The sequence below is a fragment of the Nelumbo nucifera genome, chromosome 7 (genome assembly GCF_055504915.1).
Source record: "Nelumbo nucifera cultivar China Antique chromosome 7, China Antique-T2T, whole genome shotgun sequence".
Taxonomy (NCBI): Eukaryota; Viridiplantae; Streptophyta; class Magnoliopsida; order Proteales; family Nelumbonaceae; genus Nelumbo; species Nelumbo nucifera.
Genome location: NC_142655.1, coordinates 22,382,037 through 22,399,249, shown reverse-complemented (window position 1 = coordinate 22,399,249; position 17,213 = coordinate 22,382,037). Strand labels below are relative to the sequence as shown.

The 17,213-nt window shown below is 40.8% G+C and overlaps 1 protein-coding gene across 1 annotated transcript; it reads left to right on the top strand.

Annotated features, from left to right (window-relative positions):
- The first annotated feature begins 400 nt into the window (after positions 1-400).
- LOC104593563 (proteasome subunit beta type-5-like) lies at positions 401-17,213 on the top strand. The gene is made up of 8 exons (XM_010253466.3): positions 401-584; positions 1,022-1,144; positions 1,275-1,404; positions 14,319-14,425; positions 16,233-16,367; positions 16,448-16,551; positions 16,646-16,746; positions 16,843-17,213. Exons 2-8 carry the CDS (start codon positions 1,031-1,033, stop codon positions 16,968-16,970), a joined length of 819 nt encoding a protein of 272 aa, XP_010251768.1. The 5' UTR covers positions 401-584; positions 1,022-1,030; the 3' UTR covers positions 16,971-17,213.

Genomic DNA, 17,213 nt, shown 5'->3' with positions numbered 1-17,213 from the left:
ATTTAGATGTTACAACTTGCATCTAATTAATAATTGGATTGGATATGGATTTAATTTTTTATAAATAATATGAATTTAATCTCATCTGAAACAATAAATATCTAAGTCCATATATATATATATATATATATATCCAATTAAGTCCAATTACAACCCCCACACATGACCAACCAAATAGCTTGGCTTATTAAAAATCCGGGTTCCCAAATCAGTTCTGTAACTTCTGTTTGAAGAGTTTTAGGGTCGAACCGTTCGGCCTGGTTCCCTAGTTGCCTGGGTGGACCATTCTTTTTGGTCAAGTCGAAATCCTGCCTTGGGTTCTACTTCTACAACTACAAAGTCGAAACGAGATCGAGAGGGTGTGGTTTTATATCAAACCAATCAGACCATCCGGTCCGCTACGAGTTTACAGAGCATCGGCTTTCATCTGCGTTGTTTGTCTCCCTTTAAAACGTTTCTTGTTCTTCAAGCTCGGCGTCCTCTTTGGTTCCCTTCTTCGGCAACAACAATTTCTTCTTTAGGTTGCGGACTCTGTTCATTGTTTTGTGTTCGTTGTTTCTTCTTCTCATTTTTCTACTTCACAGGTGAGGCTAGGTTTTCACTTGTTCTCTCTTCAATGTTCGAAATCCTTGTGTAAACTAAGTTTTTTAAATTCTCTATGGTCTGAGAATCAAGTGCCACAGGAAACAATTTTTTCTTTTACGCAGCTGGATTCTAGCCAACTACATCGATTGCAGGTTGCATAATAGGGACTTCCGGATCTCTCTCTAATGAATACTGTAGTGTGATAATTTGTCATGCTAGGCCTTTTTCTATATCCAGAGACGATTCTATGGTTTATCTCTGGTGGAATATTCATGGTTTTAATTGTCTACGTCTTTTTTTTTTTTTTTTTTTTTGGGGGGGGGGGGTGTTCTTTTTTATTTGCATTGCGTTTTGTTCATTGTAAATCACTCATTGTTCTCTTAAAATTAGAGATATTTGCCTTAATTTTATTTCTTTTCCGTTTTTTTTTTGTTAGGTGATAAGCATGAAGCTCGATTTAAGTGGTCTTGAATCAGCTTCCCCGCTGTTTGCGGTAGGCAATGAATTTAGCAATGGATTCTCAGCAGCCCCTTCATTTGAGCTTCCTTGTACTACTGATGTAAGCTCTGATGTAATTATTCTATTTGTTTATTTTTTTTTATAAGCAGTTGCTTTGTTTTAATATGGCTCCATTTTAGTTTTCACAAAGAAGGATTTCTAGAGGCTGAACCTTTTCTTTTGTTCCGCAGTTTGATGGCTTTCAGAAAGATGCCAAACAAACGCTGAAGCCAGCAAAAGGGACAACAACACTTGCTTTCATATTCAAGGAAGGAGTCATGGTTGCTGCCGATTCTAGAGCTAGCATGGGGGGATATATCTGTATGTGTCCAACTGTAACCACTTTCATTACATTGAATGTGTCTATTTGGTGTTAAACTTTGCTCACGTTTTTTCTTTTTCATTTAATTATTTTGGAGCAATTTAACCTTACTGAATAGATTACTCAATTAATAAGAAGTTCCTCTCCATTATCGCTGTTGTTGTGATCTTTCTTGACCAAGCTAATTGAGGGTCAACTGCACGGATCATTTCCCTCCATTCTGCCCTATTGGTCCATTAACCTTTAAACAATGAGCTTTAAAATCTCTTCCTACTACTTGATTTTAAGTTTCCCTCTGTGCTTTAAGACTTTCAATTTGCAAAATAATCCTTCAATGATGAAAATTTTCATTCTTTATTTGAGATGGAAAAAGCATCTCAGTTGTCTTTCCTATATCTTGCTCCCAACTATAGTTGGCCAGGCACCAAGGTTTTAGGCACCTGCCTAGCCATCACCCATCACCTAGGTGATGGATTTAGGGGAAAAACCTTTAGATTCTTCATTCATGCCAATCACCCATATTTTGAACTCAAACAAACTAGGTGCTAGGCCTCTAAAGTCATGTATCTGTTTGAGTGTTGTGATTATGCTGTTGTGTGTCTTTTAATGTTCTGTTTTGGTAGAGAGATGATATAGAAACAATGGAAGAAGAATTTGTTCTTCATGAGTACTGTGGTTATGTTGTATGTGTTTTTGACTACGCTGTGTAGCTTTTAATGCTCAGTTTGGTAGAGGCACACTTTAGAAACAATGGCCTAGCCATTGGATCCTTTTAAAGTAACGCTGCAAACTGGCACAACAAATTAACAGGACTAACAGTTAGAGGGGTTACATCCTTATTTTGGCTGGACCAAATAATAAAAGATGATCCATTGACAGCTAACCATCTCCATGCCCTTGTTCCAACCTTTGATATCTGGATTTGGGTCCATATATTCTCTCTGTAAAAGGGCCATTACCCAATGTTGGTCCCAGCTATCTGGCGTCTTGGGAGGGGTAGACTAGGTACAGTCCTAACCGTCAGCATTTTTTTTGCTACAAAGTGGCTGCCCTCTGACTCATACTGACATTCTCCCGCATGCCAGCCCGAGATTTTACCATTACACCAAGTAATGGACCCTATGTACTCTGTGTCATGCTAAATTTGTTCTCCTTAACTTATTATATAGGTTACTATATTATTAAGCTTAGCCTAGTTTTTTGTTATCCTCTTGGCAAGTTTTTATTAGTGAAATTTTGTCTTAATTGTAGTATCTTAAATAGTATATTTTTCACTAGTGACTTTTCTTTTCTTATATTATCCACTACTGAGTCTCTTCATGAATTCTCCTTTTCCTTTCAGACTTCTCAACTTCTTTTTGATTGAGGGCCTACCTAAACAGAAACTTATTAGGTGGCTGGGATGGGCCTAAGCAGGGGAACCAGATGGGCTAGAGACAAAATCATGCACACAAGGATGGGCAACCTATTACAAGTGAACACACCAGTGTTCCATATCCATAAGGTGTGGGTCCCACATGGGCCCCATGTGTACAGAACACCGGCATGTCCACTCGTGATAGGTTGCCCGGTTCAGTGTCCATGATTCTGTTTCCTGCCAATCCAGAACTCCTAATCAAGCTGGTAACGGGCCACAAGGCCCTCTGTTTGTATGTTTGAAAGATAAACCTTGATTTGCCTAACAAAGTAGGCTGGACAGAATATAAGAAAATTAAACAATCAACCAACTAAATAAACAGAACTAGTAAATTGGTGAAGGGGTTTTAAACAAAGCCTATAGGAGACCATAAAATTGCAAAAATAATTCAACCTTCATTTATTCATACCAAAAAGTGTTTACATGGATTTACATAGAGAACTCAAACTATCTCTTTTGAGATCTACACTATATTTCTTTCCCTAAACAATGAGACTAACAAAAGAACTAGTAAATTGGTGAAGGGGTTTTAAACAAAGCCTATAGGAGACCATAAAATTGCAAAATAATTCAACCTTCATTGTTCATACCAAAAAGTGTTTACATGGATTTACGTAGAGAACTCAAACTATCTCTTTTGAGATCTACACTTTATTTCTTTCCCTAAACAATGAGACTAACTAAAGAAATACTTACTAGAATAATGAATATTCTGAATCCTTCAAATATTTGATTGGCCTACGGGAATCTTGAGAAGATTTGATTGGACTTGAATATTTTGCCTCTCATATTGGGTCCATATGAGTTGACAACCAACTTCTTGGGCTTGCTGAAATGGACTTAATGTTATTGACCTTTGGACCAACTCACAAAATAATAGGCTTGGCCTTGCTGAATATACAGCCACTAGAAGGTCCATACAGATCAAGAGGAAAGAAAGGGTTTGACTTCCCTTTCCTCAACCTTTGGTTCTGCATCACTTTTGCTACTCTCTTGATGCACTTGTCCAAAGTCATTCTACATTTACATTTAGCTTCTTGTTTGATTTTCTTAAATTCCATGTTCATTGTTGATCAATTTATCCCTCAATCACTGCTTTACATTACATTTCCATGTTCCTTTCTATTCTCTTGTTGTAGGGCATGAATTAGTTCCACTTAGTTTTTTTTTTTGATAATTGAATTATAGTTTCATTATCAGAGAAATATAAGCTGTTACAAGCATCCCTTGGAGAGGCATGAGGTGCAGCCTCTCCTAGACATTACAGTGAAAACAGAATAAACCAGAAGAAGTTACAAACTTGCCCAGAATAGCTTTTCTCTAGATACCCCTTGTTTGGCAAGAGTCAGCAAAAGCATTTGCCGACCTACCCACCCATTGGACTCTAATTGTCATGTGTCCAGTTGACCATTTAAATTTTTTCATTAAATCCCTATAGCTCCAGCCTCCAAGTAGCTGAATCAGGGTTTTGCAACCAACCCACAATCACCGCAGAATCAGTAGCTTTTCTGAACTCCTTGTACAGAAGCCAACGGTTCAACCCTTGTAGAATCACCCACTCCCACCGGACCTGAAAACAGAGATAAGATATTGCTTTCCTCAGATCTCGAGACCCCTCTAATCCCTGACAAACCCGGATTGCCTCGGGTACTCCCGTCAAAGTTCAGTTTAATAAAACCTTCTGGAGGAGGTACCCAAACTGCTGCAAAGGAGAAGAGAGTGAAGGGTTCTAGGTTCTTAACCAGGGTATAGCTCTATTTAAAATACACCCCACTGCTGGAAGGGTTCTCTCCTTGTCAAGAAAGATTCTAGAATTCCTTTCTTCCCAAATGGTCCACAAAGTAGCTGTTCTAATGCGCCTCCACATGCATTTCCCAAATAGTCCAATTAGTTCCACTTAGTTGGCTCCTCTCTTCCATCCCTTGATGCGACATCCATGAGACCATGACCTATCTTATGTAGTCAAGTTCTCTTCTCGTGTAATTGCATATATGACCTCCCGAGTTGATGCTATGACTATTCAGTGCTGATCAAACCACCAAACAAAGACAGCGTTACAGGTCAGACCCATGTCCTGGTTGTCCCTGATCAACATTGCCCCTGTTCACCCTTTTTTCCAGATGATCAGCTATACTATTAGCTGTTCTAGGACCCCACCTGAATCAGGTCATCAGCCATAACTAAACTTTGATGGAGGTAGCATGGGCATTCCTGGAGAGCTTATGAGTTATGACCATCTACTTAGTACCAATTGGTTACTACAGGATTTGAGATTAGGACTTTCTCTTGGTTATAGAAGATAAGTGGTACAAGGACTCTAAGGTTGTGTGATGAATGAGAAACAATAACCAAGGATTGTGGCAAATATAGACATATCATGAAAGATAATTAGAAGTTTGGCAGGGCAGATAGGGACAAGGTTCATTTGGATCCAAGGATCAGCAAATGGTCTACCTGATGCATTGGCTAGGAAAGGTTTGTAGGAAACCAGTTGTAGCGGAGGAATATTTCCATAGAAAACTGAATGGAAAGGTAAAGCAGAAGGGAGGAAAGGGTTAAGAACCTTAAGGTACACTCTTTGTTCTTTAGTTGTAATCAATATATTCTGATTGATTAATGTTCAAAACAAAACCAAAAAAAAATAAAAAACAAAAGGTTGGGAAGGCTGAGATAAAAGGTGGATAGTCTTTGTTTTACAAGGCAAGAGGTTAACCTTGACTATTTGACACATTCCCCTTGTTTGTGGCAACTGCATAATGGCAAACCACTAACTTGAATAAGACTTTAAAGAGCTCCTCCACTGTTTTCATTTGTTTTATGTATTATTTTTATTTCATATAACACTATGTGCCATCATGATTTTTTTTTTTTATCAATAACACTTTCATTAAATCATCAATAGAAGATTTACAAGAGGAAGACAAACACACTTATCTTCCAAGAGCAACAAAGGACCTCAAGAAAAGGAAAAAGAAAAGGAAAAAAACACTAAAGTTACAGCTTAGCCCAAAACAGTGAATCCCTTTCTGCCCCTTGTTTAGCTAAATCATCAACTAGGGAATTGGCCGATCTTTTAACCCAACATATCTTAACTTCCATCTCCCGCACCAGCCACTTAAATTTCCTCCTCTCATTGTTGTACTTCCATAAGCCATTGTTATCTTTATCCAGCCACCCTATCACCACCTCTTAATCCCCTTCAATTATGAGTTTCCTGATGCTCAACTCCTTAGCTTTCTGGACTCCTTCCATAACTAGGGCTGTTCATAAGAATGCCCAACCTGACCAAACCGACCAACCCGGACCGACCCAACCCGAGTCGATCGGGTTTTCATCAGTACTGGTTGGTTTCTGGTTGGGCAAATATATAAACCGATATATCGGGTCGGTTTCGATTTTCTTGTGTGAAAACCGAAACCAACCCGACCCAAACCGAACTAGTCTTCTACTAGTTCGGTAGTTCCTAGTTTGAGTAGTTTCCTACTTAACTATAACTAGTCTTCTACTAGAACTAGAAGACCCATTAGGCAATTACAATTAGAATAGGCAATCTATCCTAGTTTCTAACTTTCTATAATCTTTTACACCAAATAGGCAACCCATTAGGCAATTACAATTAGAATTCAATTAGGTGTCCTTTTGTACAGGAGCAAAACCGAAACCGACACAACCCGACTCAAACCGACCAGGTTGGTTTGGCCTATCAGTGGGTCGGTTTCGGTTTCCACCTCAGGTAACCCGACCAGGTCGGGTCGGTTGGGAAAACCTCAATAAATCGACCCAACCCGACCTGTGAACACCCCTATCCATAACTACGAAGATCTCAGCTCTAAGGGAGTCACCCACTCCAATTGGGCCTGAGAACATGGCAGAAATGACCCCATTCTCATCCCTAAAAACACCCCAATCCTCGAGTGTCCCGGATTTCCCCTACTACACCCATCAAAGTTTAATTTCAAGAATCCAACAGCTGGAGGGGTCTAAGACACACTCATTACTGACTTGGTTTGTGTGCAATTTGCAATTTCACCCCACTTCCTCAACATGTCATCCATAGTGTAATCTGTGAATAGCTCCAACGATTTCAGCCACTATACAACCCTAACATGTATGATAGCCCTCAGATTTGTTGCTCCTCTCTCAGCTTCTGAGAATATCCTGGAATTTCTTTCTTCCCAAAGTGTCCAACATACTGCAGCCCTTAGTCCTCTCCACATAGTCCTTCCCCTTTTTATCTGCCACCTGAAAAAAGAAGGGGAAAAAAGGCTCTGCAAGTCTGATGGAGGATTTTAGCTACATCCAAATAGGGAGAAAGCCCAATCCCAAATTGACCTTGCAAGATGGCAAGACACCAGTAGGTGAAAGCCAGCCTCCCCATCCGCTTTACAAAGAACACACCAATGAGGTGACAAGCAAGTATTGGGTCTCTTCTTTTGGAGTAGATCACCAGTGTTGATTCTTTCCAGATAGGCTTCCCAACAAAAACTACCAACTCTAGGAGGTATTGCTCTGCACCAAACCTCATCAACAGGGAGAGGGGGGAAAGTAGGACTAGTGGACTGACTCAAGACTTTGAAGAAGGAAGCACAAGTAAAGATGCCATTGGGGGTAGGTGTCCAAATTCTAGAATCCGCCCTAGTGGGGTCTAAGGCAACGTTGTCAATAAGTGCAATAAGGCTCGAAATACTGTCGAAGTCTAAGTCCCTCAAATCCCTTCTTAGATCCAAGTTCCACCCAATCCTAGAAGTGGAAGTGGGGTCTAAGGCAACGTTATCAATAAGTGCAATAAGGCTCGAAATACTGTCGAAGTCTAAGTCCCTCAAATCCCTTCTTAGATCCAAGTTCCACCCAATCCCAGAAGTGGAAGAGGACGGGATGGTGAAAGATGAGATTGGCTCATTTTTCAAATCAGATAGAGTATACAAAGAAGGAAACTGATCCTTTAGAGGGGCACTCCCCACCCAGGTTTGTTCCCAAAATTTTATGGAGTTACCGAAATTCAAATCATACCTGATATTATGAGAGAAAACTAATAGCAGGTCATGAATGGCTTTCCAAGGAGAATTGCTTGTGATCCTAGCTTTGATTCCAACGTCCCATCCATTATGCTCCAGCCCATGTATACTTGCCACTATTCTAGCCCATAGCTTCTCCTTCTCCATAGGGAACCTCCACAACCACTTTCCCAAAAGAGCCATATTCCTTCTCCTAATATTCCCAAGCTCCAAACCACCACAAGGCTTACTCCTACACACTATCTCCCAGCTAACTCTATGATCCCTCTTCTCCTCTCCCAGCTCCCACAAGAAATCTCTCATTAGCTTCTCCAATCTGTTAGAAACCTTCACTGGGATTTTAAACATCGACAGGAAAAAGATGGGTAAGTTAGCAAGCGTGGCCTTAATTAGTGTAATTCTCCCACCAAGAGAGAGGTAGTTCTTTTCCAGGATACCAGTCTTTTTTCAAACCTTTCCACCACCGGGTTCCAAAAGCTCTCTCTCATAGGATTATCACCTAATGGCAACCCTAAGTAATTCAAAGGCCACCCCGAGACTTCACACCCCAACACTTCAGCACTCTCCCTGATCTCTCCCTCCTCCATATTCACCCCCACTACACAACTTTTCCCAAGGTTAACCTTCGAGTTAGACATTTGCTCAAACAGTTGTATCACGGACTTCAAGTTCCTGATAAAGCTCACATTAACGCCTTCACAAAACAGAATCGTGTCATCAGCAAACTATAAGTGAGTAAGGGGGGTTTCCACCCTCCCAACTCTCCAACCTCTAATGAGCCCCCTAGAATCTGCTCTATGAATCAATTTCCCCAATACCTCCGCAATTAGAATGAACAAGAAAGGAGAGAGGGGGTCTCCTTGTCTTATACCCCTACTGGCTGGAAAGAAATCTACTACTATCCCATTCACTAGCATTGAATAATGACAATTCCGGACACAACCCATGATCCACTTACACCATCTAGCCCCAAACCCAAATTTTGTCAAAACTTTCCTCAAGAAATCCTAGTCCACCAAGTCCAACTTACAGACCACTCCCTTCTTCTTATCCCTCTTAAAGTTCTCCACACTCTCATTAGCGATTAAAATCTGATCAGTAATTTGTCTTCCACTCACAAAAGCTCCTTGATAATGTGCAATGATATCTAGCAATACCTCCTTCAGCCTCAAAGACAACACTTTTGCAATGATCTTATACAAGCTATTTACCAAGCTAATTGGTCTAAAATCCTTCGGGTGGGATGCATCTTTTTCTTTTGGAATTAAGGCTATAAATGTAGAGTTCACACCCGGATTGACAATTCCTCTCCTAAAAAACTCCTCAAACACCCGCAAAATATCATCTTTCAAAATATCCCAACAGTCCTAATAAAAAGCCATTGTGAACCCATCCGGCTCTGGAGCTTTTGTTCTATCCATGGAAAAACACAGCCTCCTTGATCTCTTCCAAATTAAAGCTTCTTTCCAACCTTCTCCTGTTCTCCACCCCTACATCTAGCCAATCCAATCCTTCTACCCACACCCTTCTACTCACAGGCCTTCTTAGAATGGATTTTGAAGTGCTCCACACAGGCCCCGACTATCTCCTCTTGTTGTATTAACTCAACTCCATCTACTACCAATTTGGATATAAAGTTCTTCCTTCTCCTGCCATCTGCCAAAGAGTGGAAATACCTAGTGTTTCTGTCTCCCTCTCGCAACCATTTACACTGAGATTTTTGCCTCCAACTAATTTTCTCCTCGTGTAGGCAGTCCTCTAACTGCCTTCTCAAACCTCTCCTGAGTTCATTGTCTTCCTCTCCAAATTCTCCCATTTCTTCTTTAGAGTCAAGGCTTTCAAGTTTATCCATCAGAGCTCCCTTTCTTTCTTCTATCCTCCCAAACTCCACCAAATTTCACTCCTTGATTTTTGCTTTCAAGAATTGTAGTTTCTTATGGAATCTCATCCCCTCCCATTCCACCGTTGGGTTATACTCATACCACCACTCCCTCACTTTGTTAGTAAACCCTGGATGAAGTAACCACATATTTTCAAATCTAAAGGGGGTAGGACCTCCACACCTTCTTTCCTCCTTACATTACACTATGGGCCAATGATCCGAGGTCACCCTTGGGAGAGCTCTAGAAGCCAAGGTTCCCCAATGTTCTTCCCAATCCAAAGAGAACAGGAATCTATCCAGCTTAGAGCAAATGGGTCTAGATTGGAGATTTGACCATGTAAATGTCTTATGGGCTAGGGGAATCTCTTTAAGCTCAAAGGCATCCACAAAACTGTTAAACTTCCTCATGCTTTCTGTCACCCTCTAATTAACCTTATTGGATTCCTCCGAGAATTTGATCACATTGAAATCCCCACCCATGCACCAGGGCCCATCCCACAACCCTCTAACATCAGCCAATTCCTCCCACAACTCCTTTCTCTCTCTGTAGTCATTTGGTCCGTATACATTTGTGAGCACCCACATGTAATCATCCTCTTGCTGCTTAAACTTCATGGAAACCAAGTACTTTCCGATCAACTCCTCCAAACTTTCAACCACATCCCTCTTCCACATTGTTATGATCCCCCCGGAAGCACCCCACGAGGGAGCAGGCACCCAGCTAATCCCCCTAGCTTTCCATACACTCTTTGCCCATTTGTTATTAAACTCCGTTCTCTTAGACTCATGCAACAACACAATGTCTGGGTCATACCTCCTTATTACCTCTTTTATTGTCGCTCTCTTCCTTGCACTCCCAATTCCCCTCACATTCCAACTAAGAATCTTCATTCCGCTTCTTTTTTAAACCCCTTGCCACCTACCCACTACTTTCCCCCTTTCCTTCTATCTCCTTTTACCCCGAGCTTCTTGTCACCTTCTACATCTCTCTTCAGTCTCTCTACTTCACTCAATCTCCTCTTCTTTGTTCTGATCTCCTTCTTCCTCTTCTGTAAGCTTTCTTTCAACACATTCAAATCTTCCAACCTACAACCCAACCTCCCTACAAATTCTGCTATCATGTCTTCTCTCACCGAGTCCTCCACCCCTACCCTTCCTACAGAATCCCCTCCATCTCTGTCCACCTACCCTTTCTTCCTCTCCTCTGGTCCCACCTCTGTTCTTTTCTCTCCATCCATCCTCCCTCTCCTGTTACCTCCCTCCTTCCCTATTCTCTCCATGTAGTCCTCTCCATCTCTACCGTCATTCCCTTCCCTCCTCTCCACTAACCCCTCCCCTCTTCCTTCCTCCCCTTCCCTCCTTCAGATCAACCTTCCTTCCACTTCCTTAAACACTCTTTCAATGATTTCCCACACTTTTTCACTCCTATACCTTCCTTCCCGCACCTTCCCACTTTCCTTCCTTCCCCTCTCCCCCTCCCCGGAGAGCCTGCCAACTAGCTCGGCTGCATATTAATGGGCTACAAGACATGGAACAGGAACGGAATCTGGAACCAAAGACACAGGAGACACATTAGTAGCACAAACCGAATTCACTTGGTTACCTGGGAATGATGGACAGGCTAGAAAAGGACTACTCCCGGCCTCCCTCTCTTGTTCCAGAGGTTGGTAAACGTCTATCTCCCTGAGTTGGTTGGAAAGTACTTCTGTCCTTTGGTCATCCTGGTGATCTTTCCACTCTACCCCTGGTTCACCCCTAGATGGTGTGTTCCTGCTCTGCTTCCAGTTCTCATGGTTTGCCCCTTCTGTTATTCCTTGCACACTCTGTAGTCTTGGGAATGAGTTAAGCCGATTACAATCTTCACCCTGAAATAAGCTTGTAATATTCCACCCGTCCATGTCACGTTCAGCACAGCTACCTTCGTCATTTACACTAACCACGCTAGTACCATCAACAAAAAAGTCCTCTGATTCTTCATCTCCTTCACTACACTGCACCCAACCTTCATCCTTCTCTTCCCTCTCTTCAATTCTTTCCCTAGCGTATCTTGGATTCGGCCTCTTCGAGGAGCGTCGGAGGGGGCTAAGCTCCTCCAGACTTCGTCGGGAAACCCACTGCAAATCCAACTTCTCCATTTTATGCCGCTGCACGCATTCCCCCCCCCCCTTCTCGCGACTTGGGACGATGATAGACCATTATCATCGTCTATCAGCGGCCCAAGAAGAGTCCCCATACCTCGACCCGCGTGACATTTTAAGTTATCACGTGGGTCCTTCAAGTGGAACCTCCTTTCTGTGTTACACCCACCCAACCCGCCCGCGTGACCTTTTAAGTTGTCACGTGGGCCCTTCCAACGCTGTCCCGACCCAAACTTCACCGTGCCCGACCCACCCGCCACCTTCAACGGCTCGGACCAAACCTTTCGGCTCCCCAACCCATCCTGCCTCTTCGCCACATCAGCATAAGAAGAAGAGCCCGCCATTAATTTGTTTAATTCAAACCCATTTGAATTAGTTTCCTTAATCAAGTTGCTTGTCGTTTGGTTTTCCCAAGCCGGCTCAGTAACCCCAAAAATAACTTTCATCTGCTCCACCTTTTCATCTCCCACCCTCTGCCCTCCACGTGTCCACCACCCTGCCAGCTCATCATCTTCTACCTTAGGAGCACCTTCCCACCATGACCGTTCAACTTCTGAAGCCACCCACACCTTGTACCAGGCTTCATCCGAGCAGATTTCAAAGAACCTCGGCAGGTTCTCATGCCTTACACCAGCTACCTGTAACTCCACGGCACTCAGATTTCGTTTATCAGCTTTCACCAAGATGCCTTCCAGACTCTGCACAATGTGCTCAAGAACAGAGTCTCTCCAGAGGTGAAATGGAAGGCCTACAAGCTTCAGCCGGACACACCCATCTTGGACTTCGACTTCATTGCAGATTGGGCTCCATTTCTGAACCTGTATCAGACCTCCATCCACCGCAACTGCTTTAAAACTTGGTTCCTGGTCGCCTACATCAAGCACGGCTTTCGTCTCTGCAAAAGGGAACAGCATAGCTTCAATCCCAATACCTATCTCTCCTGCAACTGTACTCAGAACCCTCCTCCAATCTGTCACTCCTTTATCAGCCACTAGAACCCTTCTTTTCTTCCACTCATCCTTCCCTGCTCCTACCAATAATCTTCGATGAATAGAAGAGCAAGCAACCACCATTTCAGTTGGAAGACCTTGCTCTTCTACACTCTCAGAGGTACTAATCGAAACTGCCCCCTCCTGAACTTTTTGACCCTGGTCTTTGGATTTTTGACCAGTTCTCTTCACCCCATCCACTCTCTTATCTTCCGAGGCTACAAGGAAAGACTGTAGCACCTTCACAAAATCCATCCACCCTTTCCGTAATCTCCCTTCCGGCACACATAGCATTTGTTTTCAATTTGTTCCAAAAAACTCCACCACAGAGATAAACCATCCCTTTCTGTTTCCTTTCAATTCTGTAACATATTTCTTACCTAGAACTGACATGGAGTTTTTCCAGCCATTCACCTTACCAGAGTTGATAGCCCCCCATCTATGAAACCTTTCATCCAGACAATGACCTCCTTTAATACCAACACAGTCACCCTGTTATTCTCTCTGATTTTCATTGCATCCTCACCTTTGATCCTTTCCTCTTCGAACTTGAAAGTCTTGGCTTCGATCGACACCTCAGACCTCCATCTTCCTACTACTATGAACCTTCTCTCGTCCTCCATCCTTTTTTGTCAAACTTTTTCAAAGGCTAATAACCTTTTCCAGGCCATGCATTGTTGTTCTTCCTTTGAGTTGATACTGCATTGGGTGGTAGAATCAGACCTAGGTGCCCATCATGATTTTTTTTCAAGAAACTAGCGTTTATATAACAAATCAAGGGCATAAATAAAATATAATATTGTTTAAATAAATATATAAAAACAAAGAAATAAACATTTAAAATAAATTTGTTTATGGCTAGGTTGACTAGTCATTTGTCAACCCAGTTGATGTTTAGTTGTACTATGTGACCTCCTCATGGGTATTTAGTATTGACTGACTATGCAGTTGGTAAAGCTGTTAACTGACTGGTTGATTGACTAGTTGACACTTTGTAATACTGCCATAAATAGGTTAACTGTGTACAAAAAAAAAGGGAGTTATTGCTCATATATGAATTAGGAGCTTTAATTAATCAAAAAAGAAGATATGTATAAAAAGCACATCTGATTTGATATTTTGCCCATGCCACATGTATATCATGTTTATACTTAGTCCCAGCAAAATAACTTCTTAATCCCCCTAACTACCATCTCACCATTTCTTGGGACCCAATCGCTCACAAAGAATGGAATGTATGAGTATGGTTTTCTTTATTTATTTATTTTTTCCTTTTTTTTCTTTTTCTTCTTTTGGTTAGTGGGTGGGTATCTTTGGGGAGGAGGAGTTGAAGATAAAAAGGAATAGCAATTTTACACCTTGCAACAACTATATTCCTCACTAATAATACTGGGTATCTTCCAGGTTTTCATCTCATCAGCAAGTGTTTCATTGCCAAATTTCTTGAATCATTTCTTTTGCAATGTTTGCAGCATCACAATCTGTTAAGAAAATTATTGAAATCAATCCTTACATGCTTGGTACAATGGCGGGAGGAGCTGCTGATTGCCAATTTTGGCATAGAAACTTGGGCATCAAGGTAACATACTTGTAAATTTTATTAATCTTCTTTCTGCTCCTTGTCTGTTTGCTTTGTGGGGAGGAACTATTTGATAATATAACCACTAACTGTGTTGCAGAAATGGATATATGCTGTACATGGTGCATCTTGGTCATTAGACTAAGCTAGGGCTATCAATGGATTAGATCATGATTTGGTCTTATCTAATTAGCCAGATACGGGTTCAAAAATTAAAAAACAAATACCATTACCCAATGTTGGTCCCAAAATTTATGCATTTATTTAATTGGATCAAAACCAGATTCCTTTGCAATCCTATCCATAAATTTGGTTCTATGTATATCCTATCTGAATCAACTTTTTGACAGCTATAGTTTATTATGGAGTTTGTAAGATGGGTGCCATGCATAAAAAACTTTCTATCCTAAAACCTATGCACCCTTTTCCATAAACATGCACCATCTCATCTAAATTATCAGGGTAATAAGTTAATAGTTTTTGTGGTTGAAATTAACTATAACGAAGTTGGAGCCAAGTTTTCATTACAACGTAGTTTAAATGAATTGAGATCAACGCATTAGCTATCTTGATTTGTTTTGGTTTAGCTTCTTTCTTTATCTAATTCTAATGTGCAACTTTATCATCTCCATTGGAAATATCAAAGAATCATACTGTGAATTCATATTATCTACTAGTTATAAGATCCAAAAGTGGGTAATTGATCAGATGGTTAGGAACATTCAACTTGTGTGTTTTTCGATCTAGATGCATGTTATTAGGTGTTTCACCAGTGCAAAAGTCCTGATCAATGTCATATCACCACGTTGCATCAGTGTAATTTTGGATGTTTTCAGGCAGTTGAAACTCACCCATGATTCATTACTTAGCAAGGTTCAAAGTATCAGTACAATATGCATGCCCCGTATCAGGCATATCATGTCATATTGTTGGCTTCTTGATACACCTGTTTACAGGTGTTTTGTGGAAATCATTTTTTTATTGATTAAATTATATAAAAGCATGTATAAAAATGAATTTTTGAAAAAAAACTAAAAAAAATAAAGCACATGGCCTAAAAAGTATCAATACACCCCTGCCAATACAGTAGCGCATAACGGTACTTTGAACCTTGGTTCCATGTCCATGTGGAGACCTAAGTTTTTAGTGCAAATTCCATTTCTGATGCCGTATCCATGCTGTGTCAGTGTGACACTGTGACTGAATTTTGAAGTAAAAAATGAGAGAGACTTTGAATCCTATCTAACAGATTTTTGAAATTCTTAAAGAATCTTGGAGTCACATCAGGCATGGATACTGACATGATACTTGAATTCTTATTGTCTGTTATATGCAGCTAAAACTTTCTGGTTCCTAGGATAACATTGGCAATGAATTGAGTTTGTGATACTTGATAAACATAACATAATTTGCCATAATTTTTTTTTAATTAAACAGTGTTGTATTCATAAGTAGTGTGTCTTTTATAGCAGCAATCTGCAATATTCCATTCTTTTAGTGGTTATCTGCAACTGTTTGGAGTAAAATCAGATGTATCTGTTTTGCTTTTTGATAATTGAGATCTTGTAGTTGGGAACCAGCAACTGCGAACTGGTGATCCTCAACATCCTAAACTTGCACCAGATGTCCATATATTTTCTCTAGCAATTACTTTATTCAATGCTTTAAATTATATATGTTACAGAGTGCTATAAAAAGCAATGAACTAGCTCATGGATCTTTATACTCTGTTTTTCGGATGAATAAGATTGTTCTGCACCAAGTTTTCTAGCATTAAAGATTTTTGTGTTTCAACTTTTGCTTTTAGTGCCGATTGCATGAGCTGGCAAACAAGAGAAGGATTTCAGTCACAGGGGCTTCAAAGCTGTTGACGAACATTCTGTACTCATATCGTGGAATGGGTCTGTCTGTTGGGACCATGATTGCTGGATGGGATGAGACGGTAATAATCTTATTCATCCATGATATCATGTTTTTATCCAATTTGGCTCTTTTAAACTGTTACCTTCTATTTCCTTTTAGGGTCCTGGATTGTATTATGTGGACAGCGAAGGGGGAAGACTTAAAGGAACACGATTTTCAGTTGGATCTGGTTCGCCATATGCTTATGGTGTATTGGATAATGGGTATGCCTTTTGTTCATATTGATCCATTGGTTGTTTGCTTTATTGTAAGTTTGATATATCTCATTTTTCTTGTAATTTTATTCTTGTTAAACAGATACCGTTATGATATGTCAGTAGAAGAAGCTGCTGAATTGGCTCGCCGAGCTATTTATCACGCAACGTTCCGAGATGGAGCTAGTGGTGGAGTTGCCAGTGGTATGCTCTCTCTCTCTCTCTCTCTCTTTTGTGTGTGTGTTACCTGCATGTGTGCACTTACTGGGAAGTTCAACTTTCTTTTTCCCCTTTAATCAGTTTATTATGTGGGACCGAATGGATGGAAGAAGCTATCTGGTGATGATGTTGGGGAACTCCACTTTAAATACTATCCAGTCACCCCAGGCACCGTGGAACAGGAAATGAGCGAGGTGACTGGTGCTTGAACAGGTTTGCCAGTGGATATCTTTTTTTTCTTTTTTCCGGTAATGCCAGTGGAGATCTCAGTCAAAGAATCTTTTGCTGGAAATATTTGGTAAAAAGGTGTATGGATTCTCTTATTTTCTTTCAAGAGAAGAACTCGATAGTCCATCTGGGTGTTCTATTTAACTATTCCCAGAGACCTGAGATTTCAGTAAACGCTCATAGTTTGCTTTTCGTTATCAATGAATTCGATCTCTGTTAACTTA

Bases quoted from the DNA above. Each gene is read 5' to 3' on its own strand.
- LOC104593563 (XM_010253466.3), top strand. From the start codon at position 1,031: ATGAAGCTCGATTTAAGTGGTCTTGAATCAGCTTCCCCGCTGTTTGCG. The intron at 14,426-16,232 runs GTAACATACTTG...TTTTGCTTTTAG, and splicing joins ATAGAAACTTGGGCATCAAG to TGCCGATTGCATGAGCTGGC. The intron at 16,552-16,645 runs GTATGCCTTTTG...CTTGTTAAACAG, and splicing joins TATGGTGTATTGGATAATGG to ATACCGTTATGATATGTCAG.